Genomic DNA, 18,117 nt, shown 5'->3' on the forward strand with positions numbered 1-18,117 from the left:
AAAGACATTTTACCAACTAAATACTTTGATTGACCTAGAAACCTATGAAATGAAAAGGTTTTGATACTGGATATATGAACTATTTAGACTGAGGAAAATAATATTTAATAATAAACAGTAGATAAACGCATGTCCCACTTTTACTTTTTGAACTTTTAAGAGTTTCAACTGAACATATAGAACTATAATTGGCTAATGCACTTCCTTGAATGACTATGTCCATAAATTTTTTCTGTTAAAGTCTAAAAATGGAGATTGCTAAAATAATCAATTTTTGTTATTCAACAAAGTCTGATCATTCTATTGAACCCTTGTGATTAGTATATTGTAACTTCTGCTTCCCCTCCATTTTCATTTTTCTGAAACCTAACTTTATTGTAATCAGTTTTCCTTTCCAAAACACAATAGGCATTCCAGTTTATTATTCATTCAACAAACCTTTATTGATTACCTTTACATGAGAGGCAATCACACAATGGCAGGTGCTAAGGGTGCAAGAGTAAGACATAGATCCTCAACTGGTGCCTCACAGGAGCTTAGAATCCAGTAAGGGAAGGAAATGTCGATGTCAGATTACATTATAAATTCGTAAGTGCTCTCAGAGATGGGATCTAAGAGTACAGAATTGAATAAGGCCTTCTGCCTAGGAAAATAGAAAGGTTTCACAGAGAGAGTGACATCTGATCAAGCTCTTCAGCTTGCTGAGATTTTACACAGGAGTCACAGTAGGACAGTCTCCTTTACCGAGAGAGCAGCACGGACAAGGGCCTGCATCTCTGGCCAAGGCTAGCACGTTTCTAAGAAATGGTGCTAGGGCAGTGCACCGGCCGCGGTGGCCATTGGAGGGTGAACCAATGGCAAAAGGAAGACCTTTCTCTCTGTCTCTCTCTCTCACTGTCCACTCTGCCTGTCAAAGATAAAAAAAAAATTTTTTAAAAAAGGGTGCTAGGGAAGATGATGGTAGACAGGGGATTTAGTGGCCCCACGTGGCCATTCCTTAACAGTAATTCACACTGTTTGCAAAGGAATTCACACTATTTGCAAAAATAAATCACTAAGGAGGAGATTTGTCATCATTGAATTAGCAAGCCGAAGGCAGAACGTCTTTGAGTTACTGGCGTAAGTTCATTCATTCACTTAATCATTCAAGCATTCAGCCATTCCTACCAGTTTTTTACTGAGTGCAAAGAAATTGAGGGTTTGTTTGAGGAATTATATAGAGAGTTTGCTTGTTTTAAATTGTTTGAATAAGCACAGATCAGACTCGATTGAAACTGTTTTCTCTATCTTTCCCTCTCATTGTCTCATGTGAGGCTACTTTATTTTTTCTTTTAGATTCATTTATTTACTTGAGAGGCAGAGTAATAGACAGAGAGAAGGGGAGACAAAGAGGAAGATCTTCATCCACTGGTTCCCTCCCAAGATGGCCACAACCGCTGGGGCTGGACTGATCTGAAACCAGGAGCTGGGAGCTTCTTCTGGGTCTCCCATGCAGGTGCAGGGGCTCAAGCACTTGGGCCATCTTCTAGTGTTTCCTAGGCCATTAGCTAGGAGCTGGATTGGAAATGGAGCAGCTGAGACTTGAACCGGCACCTATATGGGATGTCACAACGCAGGCAGATGCTTAGCATACTATGCCACAGTGTCGGCCCTGTAAGGCCACTTTTCTACCTGTGGCACATAGAAAGCACTCAGTAAAAAACTGGTAGGAATGGCCGAATGCTTGAGTGAGTCAGTGAATGAATGAACTTACGTCAGTAACTCAAAAGAAGTTCTGCCTTCTGCTTGCTAATTCAGTGATGACAAATCTCCTTAGTGATTTATTTTTGCAAATGGTGTGAATACTTATACTATAGTGCTATTAAGACTAAGGTCTTGGGGCCGGTGCTGTGGCATAGCATGGTAAGCCTCCACGTGCGGCCCCGGCATCCCATATGAGCACCTGTTTGAATACTGGCTGCTCTGCTTTGGATCAAGCTCCCCGCTGATGTCCTGGGAAAGCAGTAGAAGATGGCCCTAGTGCTTGGGAGCACTAGGAGCACGTGGGAGACCTGGAAGAAGCTCCTAGATCCTGGCTTCAGATTGGCTCAGCTCCATCTGGCCGTTGTAGCCATTTGGGGAGTGAACAAGCCTGTGGAAGACCTCTCTCTATCTCTGTCCCTCTCTCTGGAACTTTTCCTCTCAAATAAATATTTTTTTAAAAAATTAAGGTCATGGGTTTGCTAGGTAGCTTGAGCCACAGACTACTTATAACCCAGCCAGTTTGCTGTAGCCAGGAGACCTTGGACTCCCTGGGGGGAACGGAGGGGTGTTGGAACTCTACACGGCCACGGCTCTTCCAGTAGAGAATGCCACTTGGCTTTACTGCTAAGTTAGCAGACTCAAGTTCATGTACCAAAGAAGACATATTATTGTGGTAGGACATGTTAAGCTGAGTTATTAAATTTTTGTAAAGTTCAGCATATTGAATAACAGTATAGAAATCTATTTCTGATATGTTTTAGTTCATTATATTACAGTCTGGACCAGAGTCTCCTTGCAGCTTACTCTAATTTTAATGGGGTAGATTTGTTTCCATCAGCCACTGAGAGCATATACTTAACTGAGTATTCACTTAGTGACACTGAAAAGGTACTGCCAGTTTTATCACCATTTTGAATAAATAACCCTCGCATGAAAAACTGTGTTTCTTGGAGAGTTGAGGAAATGAAAGGTGAAGATGAAAATTATTGCTCAGTCTACTTCATTGCCTGTAGAATTTTACATTCCGGCCTGGAGTTATTTATCAGTTCAGGTACTGCACCCCCGTGTAGTGCTTCCTATGACTTACTATGACCTGGCAAGTTGTGAGTGATTTTGCATAGGTGACTTGCACCTTTCAAGTTGTCTCCGCATGTGCTCAGCACAGCCAGGACAGACCTTTTGAACCTGGGGGTGGGGGGTGTGGAACGCCACATTTGCCTGCCAGCTCCATTAGTCTATGGGAGAAGACCCGGCTAGTTCCCTTTATGATTGAGTCTTGTCTCATTTTTGCCGTATCTATGTTCTCTCTTTCCCACATTTTCTAGTGCATGGATTGGTCTCTACGAGCATACTGATTTCCCACCTTCCTTGGTATAGCAGATTGTGAGGGTAATTCCATGCTCTGATATTTAGTTTTGATTTTAATAATTGTAAAACCATGACCCTCAGCAGATGAAAAGGAAATCTTCAGAAATACTGTAAGTATCATCCAGAAACTTGGTTTGGGCCGTTAAGCCCAGGCCAACTTTTCTCCATTAGACTTTTTGTAGAGTGCTATAGCCTCTGTCTGCAGAGTTTACCTGAATTAAGGGGATCTGTTATTATAAAGACACATGAACATGAGTTTTGAAAGCTTAAAAGCACAAACACACTGCGCAAGTATAGCCTGACCCCTTTCACCAGAATTTATGTCCAAAACTGACTGAGCGTGAGACACTAAAATCATTTGAAACCCTCTCATTAAAAATTTAATCCAGTCTCCCTCTTTCTCTCTCCCTCCCGCTCTGACTCAGCATAAGGTCAGGACTCTTCAGCTAGTCATCACCATAGATTTACTTTAAAAATACCTCTGTGAGAGCCCAGCAGCCTCTGAATTGGTCATTTAATCCAGCCACAGAGATCACTTGACTAATTAGTCAGTGTACTCACGTGTGGTTGTTACAGTATGCTCTATGTTCTGTCCTTCTCCTTCCTGGGAGAGTCCAGAGCGCACACCTCCAGGCCTCCAGGAGTAGGGCTGTGGCCAGGGCCCACCTGCTGCTGTTCCTGCTGTAGCACTCCTTGTAGAAAGCTCTTCAGGTGCGTGTGGCTCCTCTGTGAGGCTGAGAACTCTGGAGAGCAAAACCCAGGCCTGAATCAGCTCTGGGACCCATCCAGCACCTGTCGTATGCCAAGCACCAGAGTAGGCCCAGTGAATACAAAGATGTTTAGGATTTGGTCTTTTCGAAGAAACTCCATTTATGAGAAGAGAAAGAAATGTGATAGGCATAATACTAGCATTTTGTGTTAAATGTTTAATCAGGACTACCCCCCCAAGAAAACCCTGTGACATTGTTCTAGTGGGAAAAGTGAGACCTCGCAGAATGATTAAAGACTACAGGCTGAAGCAAGGCAGTGTAAAGATAGGCAGTTCAGTCTCAGAGTTTGAACTCTTTAAAGATTACTTATTTACTTATCTGAAAGAGTCATTCAGGGAGAGGGAGAAGGAGATGGAGAGAGAGATCTTCCATCTGCTGGTTCACTCCCCAAAGGGCTGGGCCAGGCTGAAGACAGGAACTTAGGACTCTATCCAAATCTCCCACCTGGGTAGCACGGACCCAAGTACACGGGCCATCCTCCACTGCTTTCCCACATTAGCAGGGAGCTGGGTTAGCAGTGAGGGGCAGCCAGGACTTGAAGCAGCGCCCATAGGGGATGCCAGCATCACAGGTGGCTACTTAACCCACTTGTGCCACAACAGCTGCCTCCCAGAGTTTGAACTCTTAACCACGGACTTACATAGCCCAGAGGTGGTGATAAATGAATATATTATACAATTACTAGGAAGGGAGGATCTGATTTCTTTCAGGAGATGACAAGATGAAGTTACCAGAAAGTTCTCACAGAGTAGCAGCAGGGAAGAGAAGGAAGGAGAGTTTAGGTAGAGGAAACAGCCTGTGACAAGCACACAGCTGTGAAGGCCGGGCCTGAGCGTTTGCAGCTTACAGTCACCAGGCTGAAGCCGGGGTTGGGGATCTGTGGAAAGTGAAGTAGACTAGTTAGGCGTGGGAAATTACCGTCAAGTTAAGAAATCTGGACTCTAGCCTAAAAAAAATATACCAGGCCTTTAATGAATTTTAATTGAGGGATGCCTACTTTTTTTTTTATTTTAATGACATAGAAAAATGGATCAACCAAAACAGGTGATTGATGACTTCTTCAAGGAGGAGCCGTACGTCTTGGATGAACCTCAGATTTTCGACTGGGTAACATTGTGGTTCTGGAAGCAGTATACATTCATTGTGACTCTTTAAGAAATAATATTGGCACATGTTTTAAAGGTCTTAAACATGTACTTAATCTTCTTATCCTAGCAATTTTGTGTTTGGGAATTAGCTTAAACAAAGAACACTAAATGTAAGATAATGTTCATGTTCAACACTTCAGAATACTTAAAATATATTGGTAAAATTGAATAAGTAAATAATGAATCAGTGAAAACATTGAACACTATAATAGAAGAGTTAAAGTTTATCCCTTAGTAGTCATCATGAATCCAGTTGTGATACCTCTGAAAATTATGTAAAACCTTGCAAAATTTTATAAGTGAAAACTGAAAAAAAAAACGTTATTATGATGAAATGATTACAACTCAGACCTATGTTTCGATAAAGGAAATGCATCAAGTCGCAATGGTAGTGGTTTTAGTCCTTCAGTATTCTGTTTTTCTAGTATTCTCCAATATACATAACTCATCTTCATAATGGTTAAAGATAAAAACTTTGGGACTGTTAACTTTGGACTCAGGTCTGAGGTATCTAAAACATCAAAGTGACAGTAGATAGTAAATAACTGGAAATGGATTTGTAGCTCAGCTTGAGTTTATATGCTGGAGATGTTGAATAAATGTTAGCTGAATCAAAGTTCTAAGCAGTTTCCTTTTCATAAGGAATCCTAATAAAATTAATGAGGTGTTTTACTACCATTTGAACTTACATAGGCTCATTTCAGTGTGGAAAAACGGAAAAACCTCTTTCCTTTTCCAAATCCATGCCTGAATAAACCAAGGAGGCTCTTCTTCTTCATGCTAAAGCAATTTTATTCAACTAATCTCAAATAATATTCAACATGTTTCAATTCGTAAGTGCTTTATTCTCTTATCCAAAAGGAACATTATTTGCTTTCCTTAATATTGATATCATTTTCGGTAGCAGTTCTTTTTCAGGGATCAAGGGTTTGCTCTCCCTGTTTTCTGTCTTCAATTAAATAGACTGTAAAGGATTTTTAGCCTACTGAATTTTGGTGGACTTTTTAGATGTTTATTTATCTATTTTTACTTTTTTGAAAGGCAGAGTCATGCCCACTACAGCCCAGGCTGGCGGGCTGAAGCCAGGATCTAGGAACTCAATGCAGATCTCTCATGTGGGTGGCAGGAACCCAAGTCCTTGAGCGTTACCCACTGCCTTCCAGGACTTGAACCCATTTCTGAATTGAGATGCCAGCATTCCAAGTCCACTGCAGCACAACACCTTTGATGAACTTCAGCAGCCCAGATACGTTCTAATTGGCAGGTTTTATTTCATTAGGCTAACATAGCAGTATCCTGGCACTGCCATGTTTAGTTTCAAGATTACTTCTTTTGAGTTCTAGGGTAGTATTTGGAAGAAGTGATTGTTTCTCACTGTTAGTGCAATAATTTGGAAACGTATTTAAAGTGGAGGTGGGAGTAACATCAAGTGACCCTTTAAGTTTTCGTACCAAGAGGACAGGGACTGTACTCCAGCGCTTGGGCTAGAACTTGATGTTGTGTCTAGCCCAAGTCTCTGTGAATACAGTGTGAGAACTCATGCCTTAGTCTGTGGACTAGTCTTCTCAGGACGTGGTCCAATTCTTGAACAACCTTGGCTGACCGTAGGTGTGGTGGTGGGAAGAAAATGGTTCGCTTGTGGGTTATTTACTAGACTGTGGAAGGTTGGACTGTCATTTAAAGCAAACAAACAGAAATTTTGGTGTTCTGTGATGGAAACAGCATGGGTCCATCTCCTGAAAGGGACTCCTCATCATCTCCTCAAAAAATCTGGAATCGCCAGCTCCTAAAGCGCTTCTTTCATGAGTTGAGTATCCCTTGTCGCATTCGCATGACGACTTACTCATTGCCTAATGGATGCTTCATTAACTTGTTCAGTATCACTCATGGGAGGACTCCCCACAAAAGGGAGTATAGGAAGGCAGGTTTAATATGCACATGGTGACAACATACGGATGAAAGAAAGTCCAATGGCTGGCGCACAGTGCCTGGGGGCCCTTGGAAATCGGGTGTCATCTGGGGGCACCTAGCCCTGAGAGCATTGGGGAAGGATGTAAAAATCAGCCAGTTTCTCCCAAGCACCTCTTGCATGTATGTCCATGGAATATGTGCCTAGGAGCCCAAAGGAAAGGAAAGTAGGATGTGGCTTTTCACTCAAGGGAATTACTGCAAACAGTGCTCTGGAACCAAGTAATTACAGCACTGATGGAGTGTTCACTGTGTGTCAGGTATCAGTCTAGATGCTATGTATGTATCATTTCATGAACGCTTACAACAACTCTGCTAGGTAGGTGCTGTGACTTTGTTCATTTTACAGTTCAGGAAACTGAGGCACCGAGAGATCCAAAATCTGAGACTTCAGACCAGACATTCTGACTCCATAGTCCTTAAGCATTACGCTGTCCTGCCTCCCAGACAAACTTTATGTATTTCAGGGCATCTGGGGAAAGGTGAAAGAAAAATATTATAGTGTGTGCTTGGCAGAGCGGAGTCTGTCTGCACTGCCAGGTTTCTCCTGCCTCATAAGCTGAAGTCTTGTAAAATATGGAACGTACAGTGAATCATCTTGCTTCTTAGATATTTGGTCTAGGGTAGCTTGGAGGAGTCTTTTAACTCTAAACCTCCGTCTTTTAATCTGACCCTTAATATTTTCAGTTTGGAGTTAACTGAACCCAAGGGATTTTTTTGTTGTTGTTATTATTGTTTTGAAGTCTTAGCCAAGAAATATTTTCCCATTGGACTTGGTACCTGAAATGTGGATAGCTGAGCCATTATTTGGTGGCCTTTGAGCCCATTAGAGAACTCTAAATTGGCGGCGTTGATCTTTGAATGAAACTGGATATTAAAATAGCACCAAGCTGAAGACATAGTATACTTTAGTGTAATGTATACATTCAGAACCACCAAGAGTTGGGGAAAATGAAATGAGTTTCAGTTGGCTTCATTTGCTCATGAGTGACTTTCCTCTCAGTCTTTTTTGTGTTTTTTCTTTTTTAAGATTTATTGTATTTATTTGAAAGGCAGAGTTAGAGAAAGGGAGATCTTCCCTCTGCTAGTTCACTCCCTAAAAGGCCACAACAGCCAGGGCTGAAGCAGGCCAAAGACAGGAACCAGGAGCTTCATCTGGGTCTCCCACATGGGTGTAGAGGTCCAACCACTGACACCATCTTCTGTTTTTCCCAGACCATTAACAGGCAGCTGGATCAGAAGTAGAACTGCTGGGACTTGAACCAGCACCTTTATGGGATGCTAGCATCATGGTGGTAGCTTTACCTGCTATAAGACACTCACTCTTGGGTGATTCTTAACCTCTGTCTTCACCCATCAGGGATACAACAAAACATAAAATCTCTGATTGCCATTTGACAATTTTTCTTAATCATTTTATTTGAAAGAGACACAGAAAAATCTTCTATTTGCTGGTTCACTCCCCAAATAGCTGCAGAAGCCAGAGCTGGGCTAGGCCAAAGCCAGGAGCCTAGAACTCAATCCAGGTCTCCCATGTGGTGGCAGAAGCCCAACTACTTGAGGTATCACCTGGTACCTCCCATAGTGTGAATTAGCAGGAAGCCAGAATTGGAAGCAGAGCCAGGTCTGAGCCACTCCAGTCCTAGCTGAGCATCCCAGCTGGCGTGCTACCTGCTGCACCAAATGCCTTCCCCAATTCGGGGATGGTAGAAGCATTCAGAGCTTGATAAACAGCTGCATCGTCCTCAGTGCTCCTAGAAAACTCAGCCGCAAGGGCTGCTAATGAATTTCAATTCCTCAAAATCTGGATTCCACTCTGTTATCTTCTCAGTCGACTTCATCTTGGATGAATCGCATGTGACTGTCTTTGAGGCCTGACCTGGTGTTTGCAGGAGCCCTGCTGTCTGCTGACAGGTGGCCCATAGCTTTTCTTTACTGCCCTTTCTGCAGTGGCAGCTGACACTGAGTAATGACCAAAGCAGTTACATAGAAAGTATATCCCTGTGTTTATGGATTCAATCAGCAAGCATTTATGTTAAGCTTCCTATGTGCTAAGCAGACCCAGGACTGGGGCAAAAGTGAGAGCCAGGGCCAGCGCTGTGGCACAGTGGGTGAAGCCGCCACCTGCAGTGCCGGCATCCCATGTGGATCCTACATGGCTGCTCCACTTCTGATCCAGCTCTCTGCTGTGGCCTGGGAAAGCAGTAGAAGATGGCCCAAGTCCTTGGGCCCCTGCACCTGTGTGAGAAACCCGGAAGAAGCTCCTGGCTCCGGATCGGTGCATCTTGGGAGTGAACTAGCCGAGGGAAGACCTCTCTTTCTCTCTCTGCCTCTCTGCAACTCTGCCTTTCAAATAAATAAATAAATGTTTTAAAAATGAAAAAAAAAAAAGAAAAAGAAAGAATGAGAGCTTCCTTACGGTCTTTACTCCTGGTGTCCAGTTGCTCAAGTACTGCGCAGGATCCTGGGGTTGCAGAGTTGCTGTTGTCTCTAACTGTAGACTAAAGCATGCTGCATATTTTCCCCATTCTCCCTAGTTGACTACATCATGGTTCAAAACAAAAAAAAAACCTATCCCTTACATGTATAATTTCTTATAAAATAACTTAGATACTTTGCTAAAACCAATATTCAAATACTCACACTCTCAGAATCAGCTGGCAGTATTTTATTTGTTTTTTTTTTTTTAAGTTTTTATTTATTTATTTGAGAGGTAGAGTTACAGACAATGAGAGGTAGAGGAGACAGAGAGAAAGGTCTTCCATCTGATGGTTCACTCCCCAGATGGCCAATGGCCGAACCTGCCCCGATCTGAAGCCAGGAGCCAGGAGCTTCTTCTGGGTCTTCCATGTAGGTACAAGGGCCCAAGGACTTGGGCCATCTTCTGCTGCTTTCCCAGGCCATAGTAGAGAGCTGGATCAGAAGAGGAGCAGCCAGGACTAGAATTGGCACCCAAATGGGATGCCAGCACCGTAGGCAGAGCATTAACCTAGTACACTGGCCCCAGCTAGCAGTATTTAAATTTTTTTTTGTTTTGTTTTGTTTTTTACCATCTGGGTTAAGAAGGAAACTGCTTTTTTGCCTTAATAAAAAAAATAATACATATGCATGTATTTCAAAAATTTCGTTCCAAAATAAGCTTATCTTTTAGTTAACTTTCCACAAACTTTTTTTGAAGCACTCACCACATGGATTCAGGGTACGCATTTGACCTAGCAGTGAGGATGCCCACATCCGAGTGTCTGAGTTAAGTCTTGGCTCCTCTCCCTGCTACTATGTGTCCTGGGAGGCAGCAGTGACAACTCAAGCAGTTGGGTTCCTGTCATCGGTGTGGGAGACCTGGATTGGATTTCTGACTTCAGCTTTGGCCTGACTCAACTCTAGCAGTTATGGGATTTAGGGCGTGAACCAGCAGATGGGAGCTCTGTGTCTGTCTGTCTCTCTCCTGCTCTCTTTTCTGCTTCCCAGATAAATAGATAAATTTTTAAAAAAGGAAAATTTATGAGGCCCTTAAGTGAACTGCTATTTTACTACATTTAAAAGTACATACCTTAGGCCGGTGCCGCGGCTCACTAGGCTAATCCTCCGCCTTGTGGCGCCGACACACCGGGTTCTAGTCCCGGTTGGGGCGCCGGATTCTGTCCCGGTTGCCCCTCTTCCAGTCCAGCTCTCTGCTGTGGCCCGGGAGTGCAGTGGAGGATGGCCCAAGTGCTTAGGCCCTGCACCCCATGGGAGACCAGGAGAAGCACCTGGCTCCTGGCTACGGATCGTGTGATGCGCCGGCCATTGGAGGGTGAACCAACAGCAAAGGAAGACCTTTCTCTCTGTCTCTCTCTCTCAATGTCCACTCTGCCTGTCCAAAAAAAAAAAAAAAAAAAAAAAAAAAGTACATACCTTGGATTACATTGTGCTCAGTAACGTTGTTACTTAGCTTAACTTTTTGGGGAATTAAAATGCACACTTCCATTGTGTTGATACTGAGGCGGGATACTGGATGCTTGAGATCATGTTTAATGGCTTTTGTTCCTTACCCAAACTTCCAAGGGAGCCTGATGCTTCTCCCCCTCTTATTTTTCTTTCTCATTTTGATGGGCCTCATTTGAATGGCTCTGTTTTTCAGTCAGCGAACATTTTAAGATGCAAATAATTCAGAAACAAGTTTCTATTATGTTCTAAAATATTCCTTCTTAATTTCTTCTTAATTACAGAGCAAAGAGATTGCATTCCAACTTCATGAGGATTTAATGAAGGTTCTTAATGAGCTTTATACGGTAAGCACATAATCGTTCTTCCTTTGCAAGAATTCTTGGTTCAGATTTCTGGTTTGTAAAAGACATGGCTCATTTTAGAAGTCATTTCAAGCTATAGTTGTGAGAGATGCTCAGCTCGTCTGGTTGAAATATGGTACCAAGGGAAGCAATGTGTATGCTGTATGTTTCTTTGCCACTCCCTCCCAACTTGGAGAGACTGTATTCAAGTAAATGCACATTGAATATGTGTGTGTGTCTCTCTGTATGTATGTGTATGTGTGTATCTCTGCATGTATCTCTGTATATATATGTGTGTATATCTCTGTATGTATGTGTGTATTTCTGTACATGTATGTGTATATGTGTGTATGTATGTATGTATGTGTCTGTGTGCATCTATGTGTGTGTGTAAATGTATGTATGTATCTCTGTATGTGTGTGTATGTATATATGTGTGTGTAACTTGTATATATGTATGTGTGTGTGTGTTTATCTTGAAAGTCAGAATTAGAGAGAGATCTTCTATCTGCTGTTTCACTCCCCAGATGGTCACAACAGCCAGCACTGGGCCAGGCCAAAGCCGGGAGCCAGGAGCTTTATCTAGGTGTCCCGCATGGGTATCAGGGCCCCAGACACTTGGGCCATTTTCTGCTGGTTTTCTCAGGCCATTAGCAGGGAGCTGGATCAGAAATGGAGCAGCCAGGCCATGAACTAGCGCCCATATGGGATGCTGGCATTGTAGGTGGTGGCTTTACCTGCTATACCACAACACTAGCCCTAATTTTCCCCTGTTTCAGTTCAATTAGTTGTTTGTTTGGTTAATGTCTTAATACATTAAAATTACTTTGAGAGGGTATCTATTTTCCTTCCCCTTGACAATTTGTGTTGTTTGACTTTCTATTTACAGTATATTGCATATAATTATAAGAAATTAAAGAATTCAAAAGTAGTTAGCTATTTAAAAACTGCAATCAATTATGTTGCAGGTTGAAATTAGGGATATGCCTATGTAAAAAACTTTTTTACACTTAATAATCATATTAATAAATACTAATTCCTGGGCCAGGTATTTGGTGCAGTGGTTACGTGGCCCCTCGGGATGCCTACACTGGATCCCAGCTCTCCTTCTGACTCTAGCTTCCTGCTAATGTGTACTCCGGGTGCAACAGTGATGGCTCCAGGAGCTAGGTCCCTGCCGTCCACAGGGGAGACCCAGATTTAGTTCTGGGCTCCTGGCCTGCTCTCAGCTACTGGGGAGTGAACCAGCAGATAAAAGATGTCTATGTCTCTGTCTCTGTCTTTCAAATAAAATGAAAATAAATTCATTTGGAAGATGTTTAAGTTTTATTTTACAAGAGAATAAAATAGCATAATGAGATGTAAGTAGAACTGATTACTAATAATAGATACTTGCATTTTCATTGTACAAGATTATGTAAACTTTTCTTTACAGATAAATTAAACCTAGAATTTATTAAAATGTGTTTCTTGATTTACAGTTTTCATTTATTCCTAAAAAGCCATGCCTGTAAAGTACAATTTTGGGAATTAAAATTTTTATGCTCCATTGACAGTTGCTAAAGGAATCCATAAATTAAACTTTCATAAAATGAGTGATTTTTTATAAAAAGAATTTCCAGTTTTGGGGTATGAATGTGATGGATGTATTTTTATGCAGCATATTTGCTGTATTTGTGCTGACGACTGAGTTGATGGTTCCTGTGTGTTGGTTTCTCCTTCAGAAATATTTAATTTTATATACAACTTGCAAATGCCTCATGCTATCAGGTTATACCCCCACGCCACATACCTAATGAAGCTAAGCTTTAGATGATAAAGGCCAGTTCCTAGCCTGTGTTTTATGTGATGTGTTAATTTCTGACAACCTAAAGTATCATCAGCCATTCCTAGAAGTCGTATACCTTAACAGTAAATGAGCATTGTGCCTCTGAGACTGCCACAGAATCAGCAGAAATTCTGTGTTCTCTCTGCTTGATCTGTTTTAAGATGAAGACTTTGTGGCAGTTTGCTTGTGGTTCCTTCTGCTTGGGCATTGTTTTACTTAGAAATGTAAATCAACCCCTAATACCTGAAAAAGTCAGTCTTGAAGTTGTCACAGCATTGTCACAACAGCCTGTTTTTCTAGTACAGAACTAATAGTATTAGTTAAAGCAACAGTGACAGAGATGAGCTTTACCACTGAATACAAGAAAAGTCATGAATATTTTGTATCGTGAGGGCCATGTGTGGGAAATTTCTCTGAGACTTCATCTATTAATGGGACTTGAACATTCAGCAGATGTAGAGTTGAATCAAGGAAGCTGACACCTCCTCAAAACTTACAGGTCCCCAAAGGACCCAAGTTCGAGAAACTGCTACCAGAGTTTGGGTGACCCCCTCAGGGTCATTTAACCTCTCGAATCATTTGAGAAATAATTAAGGAGTAGAGGAGACAGGCAACGAGGTTTTAATTTTTACTTTAGCCAGAAAGGATGTTCACCTGAAGCTGTGGTCATGCTACATGGGGAAAGAACTCCATCTTTCTCTCTCTGTCTCTCTCTGTCTCTCTGTCTCTCTCTCTCTCTGTTTCTCTCTCTCCCTCTCTCTCTTTCTCACACACAAACACACATCCTCTCGTATTCACTGTCTCCCCCTCCCTCTCCCATCTTTGTCAAAAAGAAGCTGTTTGATCTTATTTGCACTGTACATTCAGATACAATTCAGATTTCTGTATTATTCAAATAAATATATCCATGGTACTTTTAGGAAAGAGTAAAGATGAGGTACATTTGAACTGTGCACCAGGAGCTGGAGAAGTATGGTTTATGGTTCCTCATTCAACACTGTGTTATTTGGAACAAATAACCATCTAGTTGCATCATTTATAGATTTTCGTACAAGTGGTGATGTAATAATGATTCCTGAAGTAGCAAGAATAAAATATGCAGCCTTAGGGAATTGAGGGTGCTGTTTAATTGCCTGTGACAAATACTTGCTGTCAACCCTTGAAACTCCTTAGGAGTTTAAGAAGTATATTAACTTCCTTATACCAGTGGAGTACTCTACCTTAAATTACAGTCCGCCTTATAGGTGGGTAACCACCTGTGTGTGAACCTCTTTGCCCATGACTGTTGCTCCCAGAGCAATTTTTGTTTATTCCAAAAATCCCATCAGAAGGCCTTGGCTCAAATGAAGGAGAACAGAAGGTGATGCCTGTGTTGACTTGTGCCTCAGAGGGCACTGCATTTCATTGCTGCGAGTTGTGTGGGTGATGGAGTGGATATGCTGTCGTCTGATGATGAGATGGAGTACAAGTTATGTGGGTGGGGCATGAAGCTCTGCAGTTCTGAGTAGGAGAGGTTGATGGCATCAGCTAGTCTTCTGAAAGGCGAGAGAAGGCCCTGTAGACAGAGCGCTCCTTGTCCATATTGTTGCCCAATCTTGCCTTCGTTTGCAGGTAAAAAAGGTCTCAAAATGATTTCAAGCTTCCATTTGCATTCTTGGACCACCACAGGGCACTGCCAAAGCAGTTAGGATTAGTCTGGCCTTGAGTACCGGGGATACGCAAAATAATGGTGTAAACAAAATAGACGTTGATAATCTCTTTTACATAAAAGAAATCCAAAGATTGGCAGCCCGTGGCTGGTAAGGAGGCTACAGAAAATGCCGTGCTTTAAGGAAACAACCATGAGTGCACCAGCTGTCAGCAAACCTAGGTTGGAATCCCAGCTTCAGCTATGTGGCACTGGGGAACTGGCCTCTCGGGACATCCGTATTAGCCTAGGTTCTGTAGAGAAATGGAACCGGTAGGGGATGTGTGTGCAAAGTGATTCATTACAAGGAATTGGTTCTCAGTTATGGGTGATGAGAAGTCCCGAGATCTGTGTGGTTAGCAAGCCTGAGATCCAGGAGAGCCGATAGTGCAAGTTCCTGTCCAAGTCCAAGTCTGACATCCCAGCCAAAACACCTTCACACAGGGTGGGGGTGGGGGGCAAATTCGGCCTTCCTCCAGGTTTCTGGTTTGGCTCTGCCATGTGAGGATTGGGAGAGGCCGACTCATTGTGGGGAGGGCAACCTGCTCTTCTCATTCAGACATGCCCCTCATCCAGGGTCATCCCCACAGGCACGCTCAGATGATCTGACTAAGCATCTGGGCACCCTGTGGCCCAAGGAAACTGACTCGCAGAGTTGACCGACACAGCGTCCGCCAAGCAGCCCAGCTGCTAGCACAGCCCTACAGCTCTGTGGCTGCGTCTGTCTTCCCGCAGTTCCCTCTTCCTGCAATATGGAGGTCATGATAATACCTAATTCTTAGAGATCATGTGAAAAGTCAGTGTGTGTGCATCCAACAGATTATTTTTAATCTTTATTTTCACCTACTTGAAAAAGCCAAAAAGAGAGAGACAGACAGACAGAGAGACAGAGATCTCGCATTGACTGATTCACTCCTCAAATGCCCACAACAGCTAAGGCTAGGCCAGGAGCCAGTAACTCACTGCATCTTGGTCTCCCTTGTGGGTGTCAGGAGCCCAAGCGTTCACACCAACAAATGTTTTTTGAATGACTACTATGCCAAACACTGTTGGATATACCCGGGACATAGAAGAGAACAAACCAGGAACTTTCTGAGGGCATTTACGTTCTAGTGAGGTGACCAAGGGTAAAAATAATAAACTGGTGATGGACAAATTAAGTGCTAATAGGAAAAATAAAGGTGAGTTAATAAAGCACTCAGAACAGTGCCTCAGCGTAGTAATGCTTGATAAATGTTAGTAGTTAGTGTCATCCTCATCTACAATAGAATGGGAGAGTGAGTGTATGGTAACAGCTCTTCACCTTACAGAGTAGATGTGGAGATTAGAGGTGGCATTAACGGTAATGACAGGTGGACTTCACACATGGGAGCCAGGAGGAGCATCCCTTAACTGACTCAATTTTCAGACTTTGAAATATTTACATAGACTTTACCAGTTGAGCATCCCAAATCCAAAACTTTTTCAGCACCAGCACTCAAAAAAGTTCTCCAGTCTGGGAGCATTTCAGATTTCAGAGTAGTGTGAATTAGAGATGCTCAACTTGTATTTAAATATTCTGCATGATAGGTATTTGTACAAAAAAAATAGTAACTCCCATAAGAAAATCAAATTAATAGTAAATAGTAACAGGGCTGTGATTGCACAAATGAGAAAAAAAGGCAAAAAACAGAGAAATGATGACACAGAAAATAAGGGGAACATTCGAAGCAAAAGGTGCCCTCGTCAGCCGACAAATGGGCTTTTCGTGAAACAATGGTTCCAAGTTTTCAAGACTAAAAGCTGTATGTTACAGTTTTTGCCCTCTGCTAATATTTCTTTCCTTTGTCTAGGCTTTTTGGCATGTACTCAGCATTTTATAAAACAAAGAGTTTACCATACTCAGCAAGCTAACTCTAATAGAGATGAACACAGGCGTCATGATAAATCCACATGAAATGGATTGCTAATTGTGCATAATCGATTATCACACTGTGTACATCCGTCACACACATGGGTAGCCAGAGTCAAGCTAATCCATCCTCAGTTTCATTAAATCAAGAGAAAAAGAACTGAGAAAATGAAGATTTATCCAGCCTTACTGGGAGGCAATCACATTGTTCCCTTCCTGTCTCACCGCAGCCTTGTGAGGCGGGTCTATCCCAGTTTGACAAATAAGGAAGTGGGAACTGGAATAATTCTGTCCCTCGGCCCATCAGTTCCCACTGGCCTGCGGGAGGCGCGTGCAGCAGAGGTGGGAGGAGGAAGGGCGGAGCTTGATGCAATGAACAGAAGCCTGGTTTAGTGATCAAGAACTGTTTGGAGTGCCAGCATTCCATATAGAGCACCTGGCTCTGAGTCCTGGCCCTGCTCCTGATTCCAGCTTCCTGCTGATGAAGACCCTGGGAGGCAGCAGGTGATGGCTTCAGTGCTTGGGCCCCTGCCACCCACATGGGAGATGTGGATTGGGTTCCCAGCTCCTGACTTCCTCCTGGCCCCAACCAGGCTGAAGTGAGCATTTGGGGAGTGAATGAGCAGATGGGAGATTTCCCTGTGTCTGTGTCTATCTCATTGCCTTTCAAATAAATAGCTTTTTAGAAAAAAAAAAAAAAAAAAGTAGGTGAAATTCTTAAGTAAAGCACTTACAGCACATTCTCTGATAATTCTAAAAAACCTAATGGAACTTTCCAGACTGTTCTATATGGCTTAGAAAATGAGCAAACCCGGCCGGTGCCGCGGCTCACTAGGCTAATCCTCCGCCTAGCGGCGCCGGCACACTGGGTTCTAGTCCCGCTCGGGGCGCCGGATTCTGTCCCCATTGCCCCTCTTCCAGGCCAGCTCTCTGCTGGCCAGGGAGTGCAGTGTAGGATGGCCCAGGTGCTTGGGCCCTGCACCCCATGGGAGACCAGGAGAAGCGCCTGGCTCCAGCCATCGGATCAGCGCGGTGCACCGGCCGCAGCGCGCCAGCCATGGCGGCCATTGGAGGGTGAACCAAGGGCAAAAGGAAGACCTTTCTGTCTGTCTCTCTCTCTCACTGTCCACTCTGCCTGTTAAAAAAAAAAAAAAGAAAAGAAAAAGAAAATGAGCAAACCCAAGTGGATTTGCATGTTCAGTTTTCCTAGTAGGTGCCTCCTTAAAACTTAACCTCCCATTTAACTCTGAGGTTCTGTGTGTCAGTAGCACCTGCCCCACCTGTGAGTTCATACGCTGTGGTTACCACTAAGTTATCCAAGTCTTGCTCCATTTTTCCTTGTTGTTTCTTTCTTCGGATCCCCAGTTCTGATTTGCCTGACAATGGCAGGTGAAGGCTCTCCGTGGCGCGACCCAGAGGCTGCTGAGCTGCTTGTCCAGGAACCCT

At 43.0% G+C, this 18,117-nt stretch overlaps 1 protein-coding gene across 4 annotated transcripts in view; it reads left to right on the top strand.

The window, feature by feature from the left end:
- The window catches only part of SRGAP1 (SLIT-ROBO Rho GTPase activating protein 1), a 319,306-nt gene that overhangs the window by 177,311 nt on the left and 123,878 nt on the right, over positions 1-18,117 (top strand). For all 4 annotated transcript variants that reach the window (XR_007919699.2, XM_070052569.1, XM_002711308.5 and 1 more), the window contains exon 4: positions 11,206-11,268. Coding sequence is in view for 3 of the 4 variants with exons in the window: in XM_070052569.1 (XP_069908670.1) it covers positions 11,206-11,268 (63 nt within the window). In the remaining variant the exon portion in view is untranslated. The remainder of the gene's footprint in view (positions 1-11,205; positions 11,269-18,117) is intronic.

The sequence above is a fragment of the Oryctolagus cuniculus genome, chromosome 11, assembly GCF_964237555.1.
Source record: "Oryctolagus cuniculus chromosome 11, mOryCun1.1, whole genome shotgun sequence".
Taxonomy (NCBI): Eukaryota; Metazoa; Chordata; class Mammalia; order Lagomorpha; family Leporidae; genus Oryctolagus; species Oryctolagus cuniculus.